General features: G+C 41.3%; 1 protein-coding gene across 1 annotated transcript; it reads right to left on the minus strand.

The window, feature by feature from the left end:
• Positions 1 to 2058: 2058 nt before the first annotated feature.
• Positions 2059 to 11199, minus strand: MRPS7 (mitochondrial ribosomal protein S7). Its single transcript, XM_020806287.3, has 5 exons — positions 11044 to 11199; positions 7088 to 7279; positions 5927 to 5990; positions 4188 to 4355; positions 2059 to 2481 (listed from the first exon to the last, which is right to left on the minus strand). The coding sequence occupies exons 1-5, from the start codon at positions 11118 to 11120 to the stop codon at positions 2260 to 2262; spliced, it is 723 nt and encodes a 240-aa protein (XP_020661946.3). The 5' UTR covers positions 11121 to 11199; the 3' UTR covers positions 2059 to 2259.
• Between the last annotated feature and the right edge of the window lie 1891 nt (positions 11200 to 13090).

Consider the following 13090-nt stretch of genomic DNA (forward strand, 5'->3'; position numbering starts at 1 on the left):
AATAGTCACTTGGCTATGACCTGATGGGAGGGATTTTTCAAAATCTAGTCTTCATTTCTTTTAGCTTATTTCTACTTTATTTCCCCTGAAATTAACAAGTCTGGAGTAGCTCTTTTTTGTCACCCTGTTTTTCTCTGTTGCAGTTTGCTATTTTTCCCATCAGTCTGTTAACGCTCTGTGGTAAGAAAACAAACATATTGAATCCTTACCACTGTTTTTTAGAATCCACATGCCAAAAGTTATTTTCCTAAGCCCTTTTAAAAATAATAATAGTTTGGCAAACTTACTACAAACTCACTACTCCTTGAATTGTGCTATTCTCACTATATAAGGGCCAACACTCAGAACCGATATCCTTGTAATAGATATTATTAAGGCAGGCACCTAAGTAACTGATACAGATTTAGTTGCAAACCCACTTAATGACACACAGAAATCACATTTCTTTTAAATTCTTTAGAACGATGTTAGTGACACAGTGTTCAGACATGAGAATCATTGCTGGAGCATATCAATAAGACAAAAAACTTATTTATAAATTGCAATAATTTATTTAGCTCTTGCTATACGTTTAGCTCTGTAATCCTTGTCTCCATCATTCCTAAAACACAGCTGCATAGTGAATAATCCCTGTCTTATTAGACAGATAAAGGAATCACAAGATTAGCATATTCACATCTAACTTGCAATATACAGTGGTGCCTCGCACAACGAGTGCCTCACACGATGATGAATTCACACAATGATGCCTTTTTCTGTCAAATTTGCTGCCTCACACAGCGATGTTTCCTATGGGGGATTTTCACACAACGATCTCCCTTTTCGCTCCTGTAAAAGTGTCTTACAATGTTTGGAAGCTGTTTTAAATGATTGCAATGGTTAGTCCACCTCCTGAAACCTATGCAAACTGATTTTGGTGTTGTTCTGACACTTCGTTAATTTATGATGATTTTTTGAATTTTATCCATTGGAAACCATTGGATGGTCTGTCTAATGGTTTCCAATGGAAAAAACAAAAAATCATCATAAATTAACGAAGTGTCAGAACAACACCAAAATCAGTTTGCATAGGTTTCAGGAGGTGGACTAACCATTGCAATCATTTAAAACAGCTTCCAAACATTGTAAGACACTTTTACAGGAGCGAAAAAGGACTTCGCAAAGCCATTGAAATGTATTGAGTCGGCTTCAATACATTGCAATGAAGGAAACATTGTTTCACACAGCGATGTTTCCTATGGGGATTTTCACTCAGCGATGGCAATCCGTTCCAATTGGAACGGATTAACCGGTTTTCAATGCATTCCTATGGGAAATGGTGTTTCACAGAACGATGTTTCACACAACGTTGATTTTTTGGAACCAATTAACATCGTTGTGTGAGGCACCACTGTACTCCCTATATTTCATCGGTCATCAGATCCCAACAGCTCTGAGTCTCTGAAATCTAATTAATATGCTTTGTTTAAACTTGGGACATATCTGTGATTCAGGGTCATTTACTCACATGTGCTCATTATTTTGTGATGGCAATGTCAAATGATGAGTTCTACCAACATGAATTGGGCATGGGGGGGGAGCCACAGACTACCTTTACCTTCTTATATCTTTAATCTTTTTCACTTAAGCAGTTTATGTATTCAACTGTGCTTGACTGTTAAAAAGCAAGTGATAAAAAGATATGTGTGCACCAGGCCAAGAAGGGTTATTAATACTATAATTTGAAGTTAACCACCCTTGGAAAGAAATCAGTTTTCAATCATGTTCTCGATTAACTCACGACACAAAAGGCATGGTAGAGAGGGAGATGGCATCACCGGATACATGGAAAACAAGTGAAACTTAAATGCAGGATGTTACCAGAAAGCATGGCTGACCAATACAAAATCCTAATCCTTTTTTAAATTCTCCCAGAGGACTGACAGTAACTGCACAATGTACAAAATCTCTAACTTGGAAGAGGCTGGTCTGATGTTATGTAGAACACCTGAGAATGGATATAAGCCTACAATGATGAAATAAGACTGACCACAGAATAACCAGAATTGTACCTTATAATAGTCTGAAAAGGAAGACCTTTTATTTCAGTTGGGATTTTCTTTGTTATCCTTGGAAGAGAGCTTACTGGGAACCTGCTACAGCCTTCCCAGGTGAGTGGCATGCAAAGAATTATGGGCTTAAAAATAAAACAGCAGCACACTTTGTCCTGTAGCAAAGTCTCAGACCTCCCAGGATGTATCTGGCAGAATGGTACGTTCTCTACAACCAACGATAGTGAGCAAAGGCCCGGTTAGCCTCAGCCATTTTGTGAAGCTCATACTTTTTCTTTATTACAGAACCTTCATTATTGAAAGCTTGTAGTAGCTCATCAGAAAGTTTTTCAGGGAAAGGAGTTCTGCTGCCCCTATTTTCCCTGCATTCTGTCATCATCCATTTCATGGCTAAGAAGTGTTTTTGTCTTTCCGAGATTGGGGCTGGGACCTGCAAGAGATGAAACAAACAAACGAACAGGATTAAGTATAAATTCCTTATGAAGCAGCTCTAATTATGTGCTAATGCAATTCATTCATTCATTCTACTTTTACACTGCCCGATGAGTGCAAGGCACTACTCTGGGTGATTAACAAACAGATAAAGCAAATGCAATCATATAACAATAAAGGTAAACAATAATCAAAATAGAAAATAAGAATAGAACAAATCCGTAAAACTTAAAAAAAAAAAAAACACCAAGTGCCGTAGCAATGGCCAGAAATGGCAGGACAAATTTGGCAGGTTTGTTGAAGGATGCCATTAAAAGCTTCTTTAAAGCACTGTTTTAAGCAACCTATTGAAGGTAGACAGGGAGGGGACCAGGCCTAGCTCAACTGGAAGTCCTTTCCAAAGGGTTGGTACCACTGCTGAGAATGCACAATTTCTGGTGGATATCTTTTTGGTCTCCCTCAGCACAGCAACCCGTAGGACCACTGCCTGAGAAAATCTGGTGGTGTGAGCCGACATTCTTGAGGAAAGGTGCTCCAACAAGTAATGGGGGGCCAAACTATGAAGAGCTTTATAAGTAAGAACCAAGACCCTAAACCTGGCCTGGAACCCCACAAGCAGCCAGTACAAGCAAATCAAGACTGGGGAAATGCTGTCAAACTTGCCCACACTTGACACCAGCCTGGCAGCCACATCCTAAACCATCTTGTCTAGGATCAGTTTCAAATTCACTTCCCTTGCATGCCTGTACTATGACATGTAGTGCACTGAAGCCAACATCTGAGTTTTAAAATTGTTGGGGACTTTTTAAAAGCAATGATTGTGGTATAAAAATAATGTCGCCTATAATGGGGAAATAGAAAGTACTCAACATCTGTCATTATTTACCTAATGGTTGCTAGGCCTTAAAACAGACACTGGTCAGGACATCTAACATTTTTAAAAGCAACTATGTCCAACTAATTTTAGTAAGTGTTTCACTATAAAAGCTGAAGTCCTTTGGATGATTCAGGTTTACACACTTAGACTATTCATTACATTCTCATACATAAGCAGGAATCCCAGCTCATTGAAAATCATGGCAGACAAGTTCAAATCAACTTTTTAAAAAAGTGAATCACTATTAATTAGTTATTAATCTCAGGTAAAATGTGGCTGCATTGTCATCAACCACAATGAAAGAAATGGCAGTGTCTTGTACAACCTCAACTGCAGCAGACCAGAGTCTATACCTGTAACTACCTAGATGGAAACTGATGGAAGCTGGCCTCTCAGTCCCCAAATCAATGAGACTCTGCACTGCTGGACCCACTTTCTGCTAGCCTACAATGATGGTAACAGGTTTACCTCTTGGAGGGGCGACAAAAGTCCAATCAGATTTGGGCAGAAGGGGAGCGGATTCTTGGTTTCATTTAGAAATGGGCACGAACTATGAGTGACAGTTCGGGCACTGCTTGTTTACCAGACTAACAGTTTATGTGCAGCTCAGAGTCCCACTCCCTCCATCAGGTGCAAATTTGGAGGCAACGCCTGGAAGAGGCAGGGCAGGGAAGTCGGGGCGCTCCTTCTGAGTGAGCAGCCGCTAGAGGACGCAGCATGCCAAACTGCAGATCAGCTGTTGGGCCAGTAAATGAATGGTGTCAAACCACCAAACGCACATTCATGCCCATCTCTAGTCTCATTCTCAAATCTTTTTTGTGGCTTACCTGGTAGATTTTACCTGCTTTTATGACACGTGTAATACCAATGACAGGTTCACAATTTTTCAGTGCCTGATGAAAGATTGTGTAAGGGTTGAGCTCAATGCCTTTTTTGTCCTCATCCTTGGCTTCATGGTACTTCTTGAATTGCTTCCTTTTAATGGCTTCTAAAGTCTTAATTACAAACAAAAACAAAGGTAAAGCACACAGACCTTCTGCAAATTACCACACTTTTCTGTGTGTAAAACAACACTTTTTCCTTAAATAATTAGAAAACAATTGAGGGTCATTTCATACACAGAAGGCAGCCGCTTTCCCCTGCCTTTTGCAAAGCCACGGGGCTTAGCAAAAAGGAAGGGAAGGCTGCCTTCAGGTAAAGCAGCAGTGAAAGGATGCGGTCGTGCAGCCTTTACCCGGAGGGAGGTTATGAGGGTCGAGACCATAAAGAGAGAGAGAAAAAGGGAAGACGAAGGTAAACCCATTATCGAAGGATTGGGACCAGAGGAATGGATGGTTTTAGTATACCCTCGAGGACAGGGTCCTTGGAAGAGGGTAATTCATCCAGGACCATTTGGACCACACAGGAAACCGCCAGAAAAAGAATGGTCACGTCATCCCTGCTGCGGGATGATTTGCACGATGCAGAGTGGATGTCCGAGAAAGCCGACGGATCAGGAACGGTTCAGGCAATCTTTCCATTAAGAAAGAACAATTACGAAGAGACCTTGCCCTTGTTGTGGGCTGACTTACCAGTTAACATTGAATCTGTTGAACCTAATGAAGTTGTAGTAGAGAAACCTGCTAGTTTTGTGAATAAAGAATTGTTTAAAGCATCTCAGCTCCTGGCATTTCCCGCCAAAAACAAGCAACTGCCAGACACTGACAAAGAACTCTATCACATTCTGTGTGATAAACATTTGAAGTCCTTTACTACTTCTGTACAGAGAAGAGAAATCTCCCTGGAAAAGACCCTGGTGTTGGAAAAGTGTGAAGGCAAGAGAAGAAGGGGACGACAGAGGATGAGATGGTTGGACAGTTTCACCAAAGCGACCAACATGAATTTGACCCAACTCCAGGAGGCAGTGGAAGACAGGGGGGCCTGGCATGCTCTGGTCTGTGGGGTCATGAAGTGTCGAACACGACTTAATGACTAAACAACACTACTTCTGTATAAAAGGTTAAGTTCTACAAAGTATGTATTACTTCTAAATCTTGCAAGGTAGTTAGCAGGAAAAAGATGACAGAATAAACAGGCAGGGAGATACAGAAAATAAGGGCTATAGTGAAGGGGCTAAGACAGAGTCAGGCAATTTATAAATGGCAAACATGCACAGACCACATGGAACTTTTCACTGCTATCTAAGCAGTGTCCCAATTCCAATTTCCTGCTGCTGCAGCCCAACCCCATAAATTCTGTAGCAATATGACACATATTGCTGGGTCCCATGGTATATTTTACTTCTCAGCAGAATCAGGTTCTCAACAGTTGTTTATCAGGCTGCCAGAAATATCATTCAGTCTGGAAACAGAGCAGATAAGAAAGATTCTTCTCTGTGTGCTGTTTCACAGAATGGGTGGAATTGCTGCAGTGGCAGCACTGGTGTAGCCCCGAGGAGGCCAGCCCCCTCTATCTCCAAGTTACATACTTTACCCTGATGATACAACTTAAAATAGGAATAATGTTCCTTTGCCACACTAGCCATTATGAAAACAAGCATCAGTAATCTGAAAAATTAACTTCTTACCTGATTTATCAGGGATTGGGCCAAAACTTTATTTCCTCCCTTCATGATAACACTGGTGAATTTCCTGTAATTATAAAATTCAAATTCAACTGTGATAGTATTCCAGATGTACTCACCATGAGATACAATCCCCATAAATAAACCCTGTCATTACATTCATCAATGCTGATAGTATTTTTTGGAGATGCAGAGAAACAATACCAGTTACTTAGTGTCTGCAAGTCACTAGGTACATTCCTAGAACAATAGTTCTGGTTTGGGGCCGGGGTGCTGGAGGACTATCAGTTTCTGCCACTGACTTCTGTTACTTAGCAGAGAGAGAGAAACAAGCATCATAAGAGGGTAGGGTAGTGCAGACATAGGCTATGGCACCTGAAGTTTCCACATATCATATTTCTGCTATAATACAGTGCTTTCCGGCAAAAGTTCATATCCTTTCCTCCTCACAGTGGTGACTGATAGAGAAAGTATGCTACTACATAAGCCACCAGCAATCTTATAGTCTCATGTGGCAAATAATATAAATTAAGTCAAACACAGTTCAGCACTACAGTCTTTGCCAATAGTGACAGGGGAATACTGGGAAGTACTGTCACATCAGATTATTCCTGCACGATGTAAGTCACTTTGGATCCTTTTTAAGGAGAAAGACATGGAATGAATTTCACAGCCCAGCTTTGTGCTCCATAGGAAAACCTGGAAGAAAACCATCTTAGACAACTCTATTGTGTTGCAGATGTTTGAGCTGTGTCTTAAGGGAAATTCAAGAGAAATCCAGAAACTTTACTAGATTGATCCATATCACAGTACTGTAATTATTACCACTAAAGCCCTGAGATTTTAGAACAGTTTGCTAATAATGCTATACTTCTCAGCTATTTCAACATAACAGTGGCTATTAGTTCCATCCAATATACCCCAATCAACTAAATTACTAATACAATATGAGTTCTTATTACAGTATATCAAATTACTGACATGACCGCTTTGAAATCAACACATTTCTTGCTTATGTTTTGTACTTCAACTCCCATCGGCCTTAGCTAGAATGGACAGTGACGAGGACTGCTGGGAGTTGTAGTCCAAAACATCTGCAAAGCACCAGACTGGAGAAGGCTGGTGGTAGAAATAAATGCAAACTGCAGATGACTGCATTCAAACCTGATCACTGGATCATAGAACACAGAACTGCTAACATCAGAAGGTGCAGCTTTTATAGGTCGGACTGTCCTCAGATCCCAATGAGCTTTTTCTTCTTCTGACATTTGTTCCCGAGGTTTGCCATACACTTCTTTGTTCACTTCCGGTTCAAGGTATAGGGAATTATATCGGCTCCACCTGACTTGAGTCAACCTACAAAGGTTTAATGAGGAGGAAACGTATCACAAACATTTTCATTCCTAAGATCTGGAAGTATATAAATCTGCATACAAATAACAATTTCATTCCTAAGATCTGGAAGTATATAAAACTGCATACAAATAACAATCAGACATCCAATTTTATGCCTCAACCATTATGATCACGTTACCATACTTTCAGCCCTATTTTAAACAGAGCTGGGAATGCAAAAACCTACTAAATGCAATAGCCCATCTACAGAAGAATATCCAACTCCATATTCATTATCAGGTTAGTTACAGTGATCTCACTGAGCAGATTCCCTCACATACTCAGGGCTCAATGCATTCCATGTATAATTCACGAGGCTGAAGTTAGCTTCTTATTCGGCCAGCTTCTTATTCACTTCTTATTCGAGATCCAGCTTCTTATTCACTTCTTATTCGTGTCCCAGCTTCTTATTCAGAACATCTTGTATTTAAACCATTAAACCAAGTTGGATCACTCAAATATCAGGGTATTAATAATAAATCATAACTCTAACACAAATTACAATAGTATGTTGCCTGGCCCAATGCTGTTTTGGGCACGGAATGGGCTGGCAAAGTGGGCACCGCTGCATATTTTACCATTTTGAATAAGAAGCTGGGGTTACTCAAGGGTTAATGAGCCTTGGGCAATAACTTTCACACCAGAAACCGACAGAGGGGGGTCACGTACACATGACCCAATTGTGTTTTGCGTTGCCCAACGCCGTTTTGGGCACGGAATAGGCTGGCAAAGTGTGCACCGCTGCATATTTTACCATTTTGAATAAGAAGCTGGGGTTCTGCAAGGGCTAATGAGCCTTGGGCAATAACTTTCACACCAGAAACTGACAGACGGGGGTCACGTACACATGACCCAATTGTATTTTGCCTTGCCCAACACCGTTTTGGGCACGGAATGGGCTGGCAAAGTGGGCACCGCTGCATATTTTACCATATTTTACTACGGCTATTCAGTAGAAAGTATCCAACAAATGGGATACGATAAGGCCAAGAGTAATCTTAGGCAGCGTATTATTGAGACAGAAAGGCAGCAGGATCTTGGTATTATTAGAAATAGGTTTACAGTTGACAACGCATTGCTCCCACTGAAACCGGCAAAATATCTCTACTTACCCTTAACATCTAAACAACGCAAAGCTCTTACTTTGGCCCGCTTCAATACACTTCCGTCAGCAGTCCAGGATGGGAAGTATAACAACACCCCTTACACTCAGCGTCTATGCCCCTGTAACTCTGGTGAGATTGAATCTATCTCCCATGTGTTACTTCACTGTGCTTTTTATTCTAACATTCGAGAAGTCCATGTTGACCCTTACATAAGGGCATTTCCTGGACGATCAGAGGCACACTACACACAGCTTTTGCTGACAGGGCGATGCCCTGGCAGATATATTGGGCTTAATTCAGATATGCTGACAAAAGTTGCTAAGTTCTGTGCTGCTGCAATAAAAATCCGTGAAGGAAAGGTTCCACCTAAAGTGCAGTTATAGAATCTGTAAATTGGTGTACACCAATTAATGATCACACAGGCTATATGAGCTTTAAAATAACAAATTTGGCATTCTATGCAAGCTGTAATAGCCCATAGATAAGGCCTATGATAGGGAGGTAAGAGATATCTAATAAGATGTAAATATGTATATAGATGCTTTTAGTGCTTTTGTGTTTTTAGTGTTTTTAATGCTTTTATATTGTTCTTATGTTCTTATGTATCTTACTTTTGCTGGTCAATGACCGCAATAAACATTTATTATTACCATTTTGAATAAGAAGCTGGGGTTCTGCAAGGGTTAATGAGCCTTGGGCAATAACTTTCACACCAGAAACCGACAGAGGGGGGTCACGTACACATGACCCAATTGTATTTTGCCTTGCCCAACGCCGTTTTGGGCACGGAATGGGCTGGGAAAGTGGGCACCGTTGCATATGTTACCATTTTGAATAAGAAGCTGGGGTTACTCAAGGGTTAATGAGCCTTGGGCAATAACTTTCACACCAGAAACCGACAGAGCGGGGTCACGTACACATGATCCAACTGGTGTGAAAGTTATTGCCCAAGGCTCATTAGCCCTTGCAGAACTCCAGCTTCTTATTCAAAATGGTAAAATATGCAGCGGTGCCCACTTTGCCAGCCCATTCTGTGCCCAAAACGGCGTTGGGCAAGGCAAAATACAAGTGGGTCATGTGTACGTGACCCCCGTCTGTCGGTTTCTGGTGTGAAAGTTATTGCCCAAAGCTCATTACCACTTGCAGAACTCCAGCTTCTTATTCAAAATGGCAAAATATGCAGCGGTGCCCACTTTGCCAGCCTATTCTGTGCCCAAAACGGCGTTGGGCAAGGCAAAATACAAGTGGGTCATGTGTAAGTGACCCCCCTCTGTCGGTTTCTGGTGTGAAAGTTATTGCCCAAGGCTCATTAACCCTTGAGTAACCCCAGCTTCTTATTCAAAATGGTAAAATATGCAGCGGTGCCCACTTTGCCAGCCTATTCCGTGCCCAAAACGGCGTTGGGCAAGGCAAAATACAATTGGGTCATGTGTACGTGACCCCCCTCTGTCGGTTTCTGGTGTGAAAGTTATTGCCCAAGGCTCATTAACCCTTGCAGAACCCCAGCTTCTTATTCAAAATGGTAAAATATGCAGCGGTGCCCACTTTGCCAGCCTATTCCGTGCCCAAAACAGCATTGGGCCAGGCAAAATATTATTGTAATTTGTGTTAGAGTTATGATTTATTATTAATACCCTGATATTTGAGTGATCCAACTTGGTTTAATGGTTTAAATACAAGATGTTCTGAATAAGAAGCTGGGACACGAATAAGAAGTGAATAAGAAGCTGGATCTCGAATAAGAAGTGAATAAGAAGCTGGCCGAATAAGAAGCTAACTTCAGCCTCGTGTATAACTCTTTGTATGAAGCACAAAAATAATTATCCCAGATCAATGTGAAATGATCAGATGGGATCTTAACACACTGCTGTGAGAGTGAATATCCATGGAAGTCCAAGTTCCTAGTTTGCATAAAATACAGTATCCCAGATATCCCAGCTCCCAATACATCCTGACTAGCCCAGCATACATCAGATGAGTATAGGGAGCTGGATAAATCAGGAAATTGCATTTGACTCCTTCTTTTTATGGGGGTCATATAATTCAAACCTGACAAGAAGCACAGAAATACACACATTTAAACCGTTTTCCAAAGGACAGAAGTCAACTGTGGGACGTTTATTGTCACTCAAAGTAGGCAGAATCACCTGAATGTTGCACAACTGCAGGCTTTGCACTTGAATCACAAAAACAAGTACTTCACCCAGACAGACACTCTGTAAGAGCATCCTTTAATGGTCAACAATTAGTAAGGCCACTCAAATTGTCTTGAGCTCACTTCTCTCGATGCAGCATTCTGGGCTGCAGCTCCTCAAATCTATTTGCAACAGCCAGATAAATATTTCATAAATAAGGATCACCCTGGAACTGAGTTCTGAGAGCAATGACAACCATGACACTGCGTGAAATGATCAGAGCTTGGCGAAATTACATTTCAGGACACCTGCCCTGCAGGCTGTCGGGGGATTCCGGGGAGGGAAGGACCAAAAAGCCATTTCCAAACCCTGGACGCGACAACGTTAACTAAGGTTCATTTACATCATATATAATGAAAACAAAAAAAAACCCTTCCGCATTCTAGATTACTGATCCATAGGTATCGGAGCCCCTGTTCCTTACCCGGGCAGCCAGATTTTCCAGCGACCGCAAAGCTGCTGCCTCAACGCCCCGAAACTTCCCGCCACGGCAGCCGCCATTTTGCCCCTGCTTTCAGGCCCCCGCGGAGGGCTGCCTCAGCTACTGCCGGAGGCAGGGGGACACGGGCGTCCCTCGGCGTGCGGGAGAGTAAATAACAGCATCGAATTTTAAATAATACATTTTTTTCTTCATTCGCATCTCTAGATTTACACCCTGCAAATCCAGTTTCTCCTATCTTTTTCTTCCCATGACAGGCAAAGCAATGTTATGCATGCACATCACCAAGCAGTGGTGCAAGGGTGAGAAGAGCTGAATCTGACAATATTCCTTCTTATAAATACGTGTTTAAAAGTGCAGAAGCCAATTTTGCATCGAAATCATCCTTAATTCTGTGTCTTTACTACTTGGGTGGGTATAAATTGGATTCATCTTGCACGCCTTCCATGGAGCTCCTCGCTTTTCTTCAGGCGATGCAAAGACAGCTTTGCTGGTGCTCAGCAACTAGCGAAGACCCCGAGAAAGGGAGAAAGCTGCTGGCATCAACTGATCGTCCTATGATATTGTTTCATTAAAGTCAATTGTATAAAATAAATGCAGAGCTCACTAGGTTCACCTGTCGCATATCATTAGAAATACAGTATGTGATAATAATCACTAATACGCTGTTATCATATTGTTAGGATTACTGTATTTTATGGAGCTGCCCTTAGCAAGGATCTGGAAAGTACTGAGAATTAAAATATGGTTGCTGGATTGATTGGAAGTATAGTTTGCAGACTATCTGACCTTTTTCTTGGAGTAATTTCACTTGCTTAGAGTTTGTTTCCAGGCACAATTGAAGGTACTAGTTTTGATCTACACAACTCCCCATGATTGGAGCCAGCATGGCTAACGTTCCATTCATTGCATGCAAACATGTCTATAATTTACTATCATCAACTGAGATAAATGCCCCAGTAGCTATAGACAGAATTTTAAGTAGCAGTTTTAGTACCTGAGGCGTGGGCATGAACCTCATGCTCCCAGGAAAATGAAGGAGGAGTGTGTGAGGTCCCCACAAATGAAAGAGCATTTTGTATTCTTGAAGATGCCAGCCACAGAGACTGGCGAAACGTTAAGAAGAAAAACCTTAAGAACATGGCCAAACAGCCCGGAAAACCCACAACAGCCATCAAAAGAGCATTTTCCTTTTTCAAACAAATTTTAAAAGTGAAAATAGATAGGACTGGTAGGTGTTTCCCTATTTTTTCTTAACAGTCATCTGTAGATCTACTGTAGATATCCAGCAGTTTCTGAATGTTTATCCCCCATTATTTATTCTACCACAAAGGGCTGCAATTTATTTCAGAACATTGCAGCTCTTCAGAACAATAGAGTCTTTTCTTTCAGCATAGGCATGTTTAACATCAAGCAAAATCCTGATGCTTTGTGAGTGTAACTCAATGTTACACCCATGGTAGGTATAAAAATGCCATGGCAGACATGCTATTCCAGAAAGACTTCCACTGCAGTATTGTGCAAGGGTGGCAATGGGAATCATGCAACCAATTGCACACAATCAGATCACATTACAGTACTTCCTGCTATGAGTTGTAACTTCCGGCACATTTACATGGGGGTTATATTTGCATGAACAGGATTTTGCCCATTGTGTGGTAATGCAAGTAGTGCTTCTCCCTTCTTCCCAGTTATTCAGTTACTAATTCTGGGTCAATTACTAACCATTTGTGCAATATCAGAAAATACTTCTTAACTGTTAGAGCAGTACAACAATGGAACCAATTACCTCAGGAGGTAGTGAGTGTTCCAACGCTGGAGGTATTCAAGACAAAATTAGACAACCATCTGTCAGATATACTTGGGTTCCTGTGTTGAGCCAGGGGGATGGTATCAGCGGTCTTATAGACCCCTTCCAACTCCATGGTTCTTTGATTATTTATTCAGAGGGAAATAGGCAAATGATAATATAAATAATAATATATCAAATACTGTACAGACTAGGGGGTCTGAACTGGCAGTGTCTAAAAGA

Source organism: Pogona vitticeps, chromosome 2 (assembly GCF_051106095.1).
Source record: "Pogona vitticeps strain Pit_001003342236 chromosome 2, PviZW2.1, whole genome shotgun sequence".
In the NCBI taxonomy this organism is placed as follows: domain Eukaryota; kingdom Metazoa; phylum Chordata; class Lepidosauria; order Squamata; family Agamidae; genus Pogona; species Pogona vitticeps.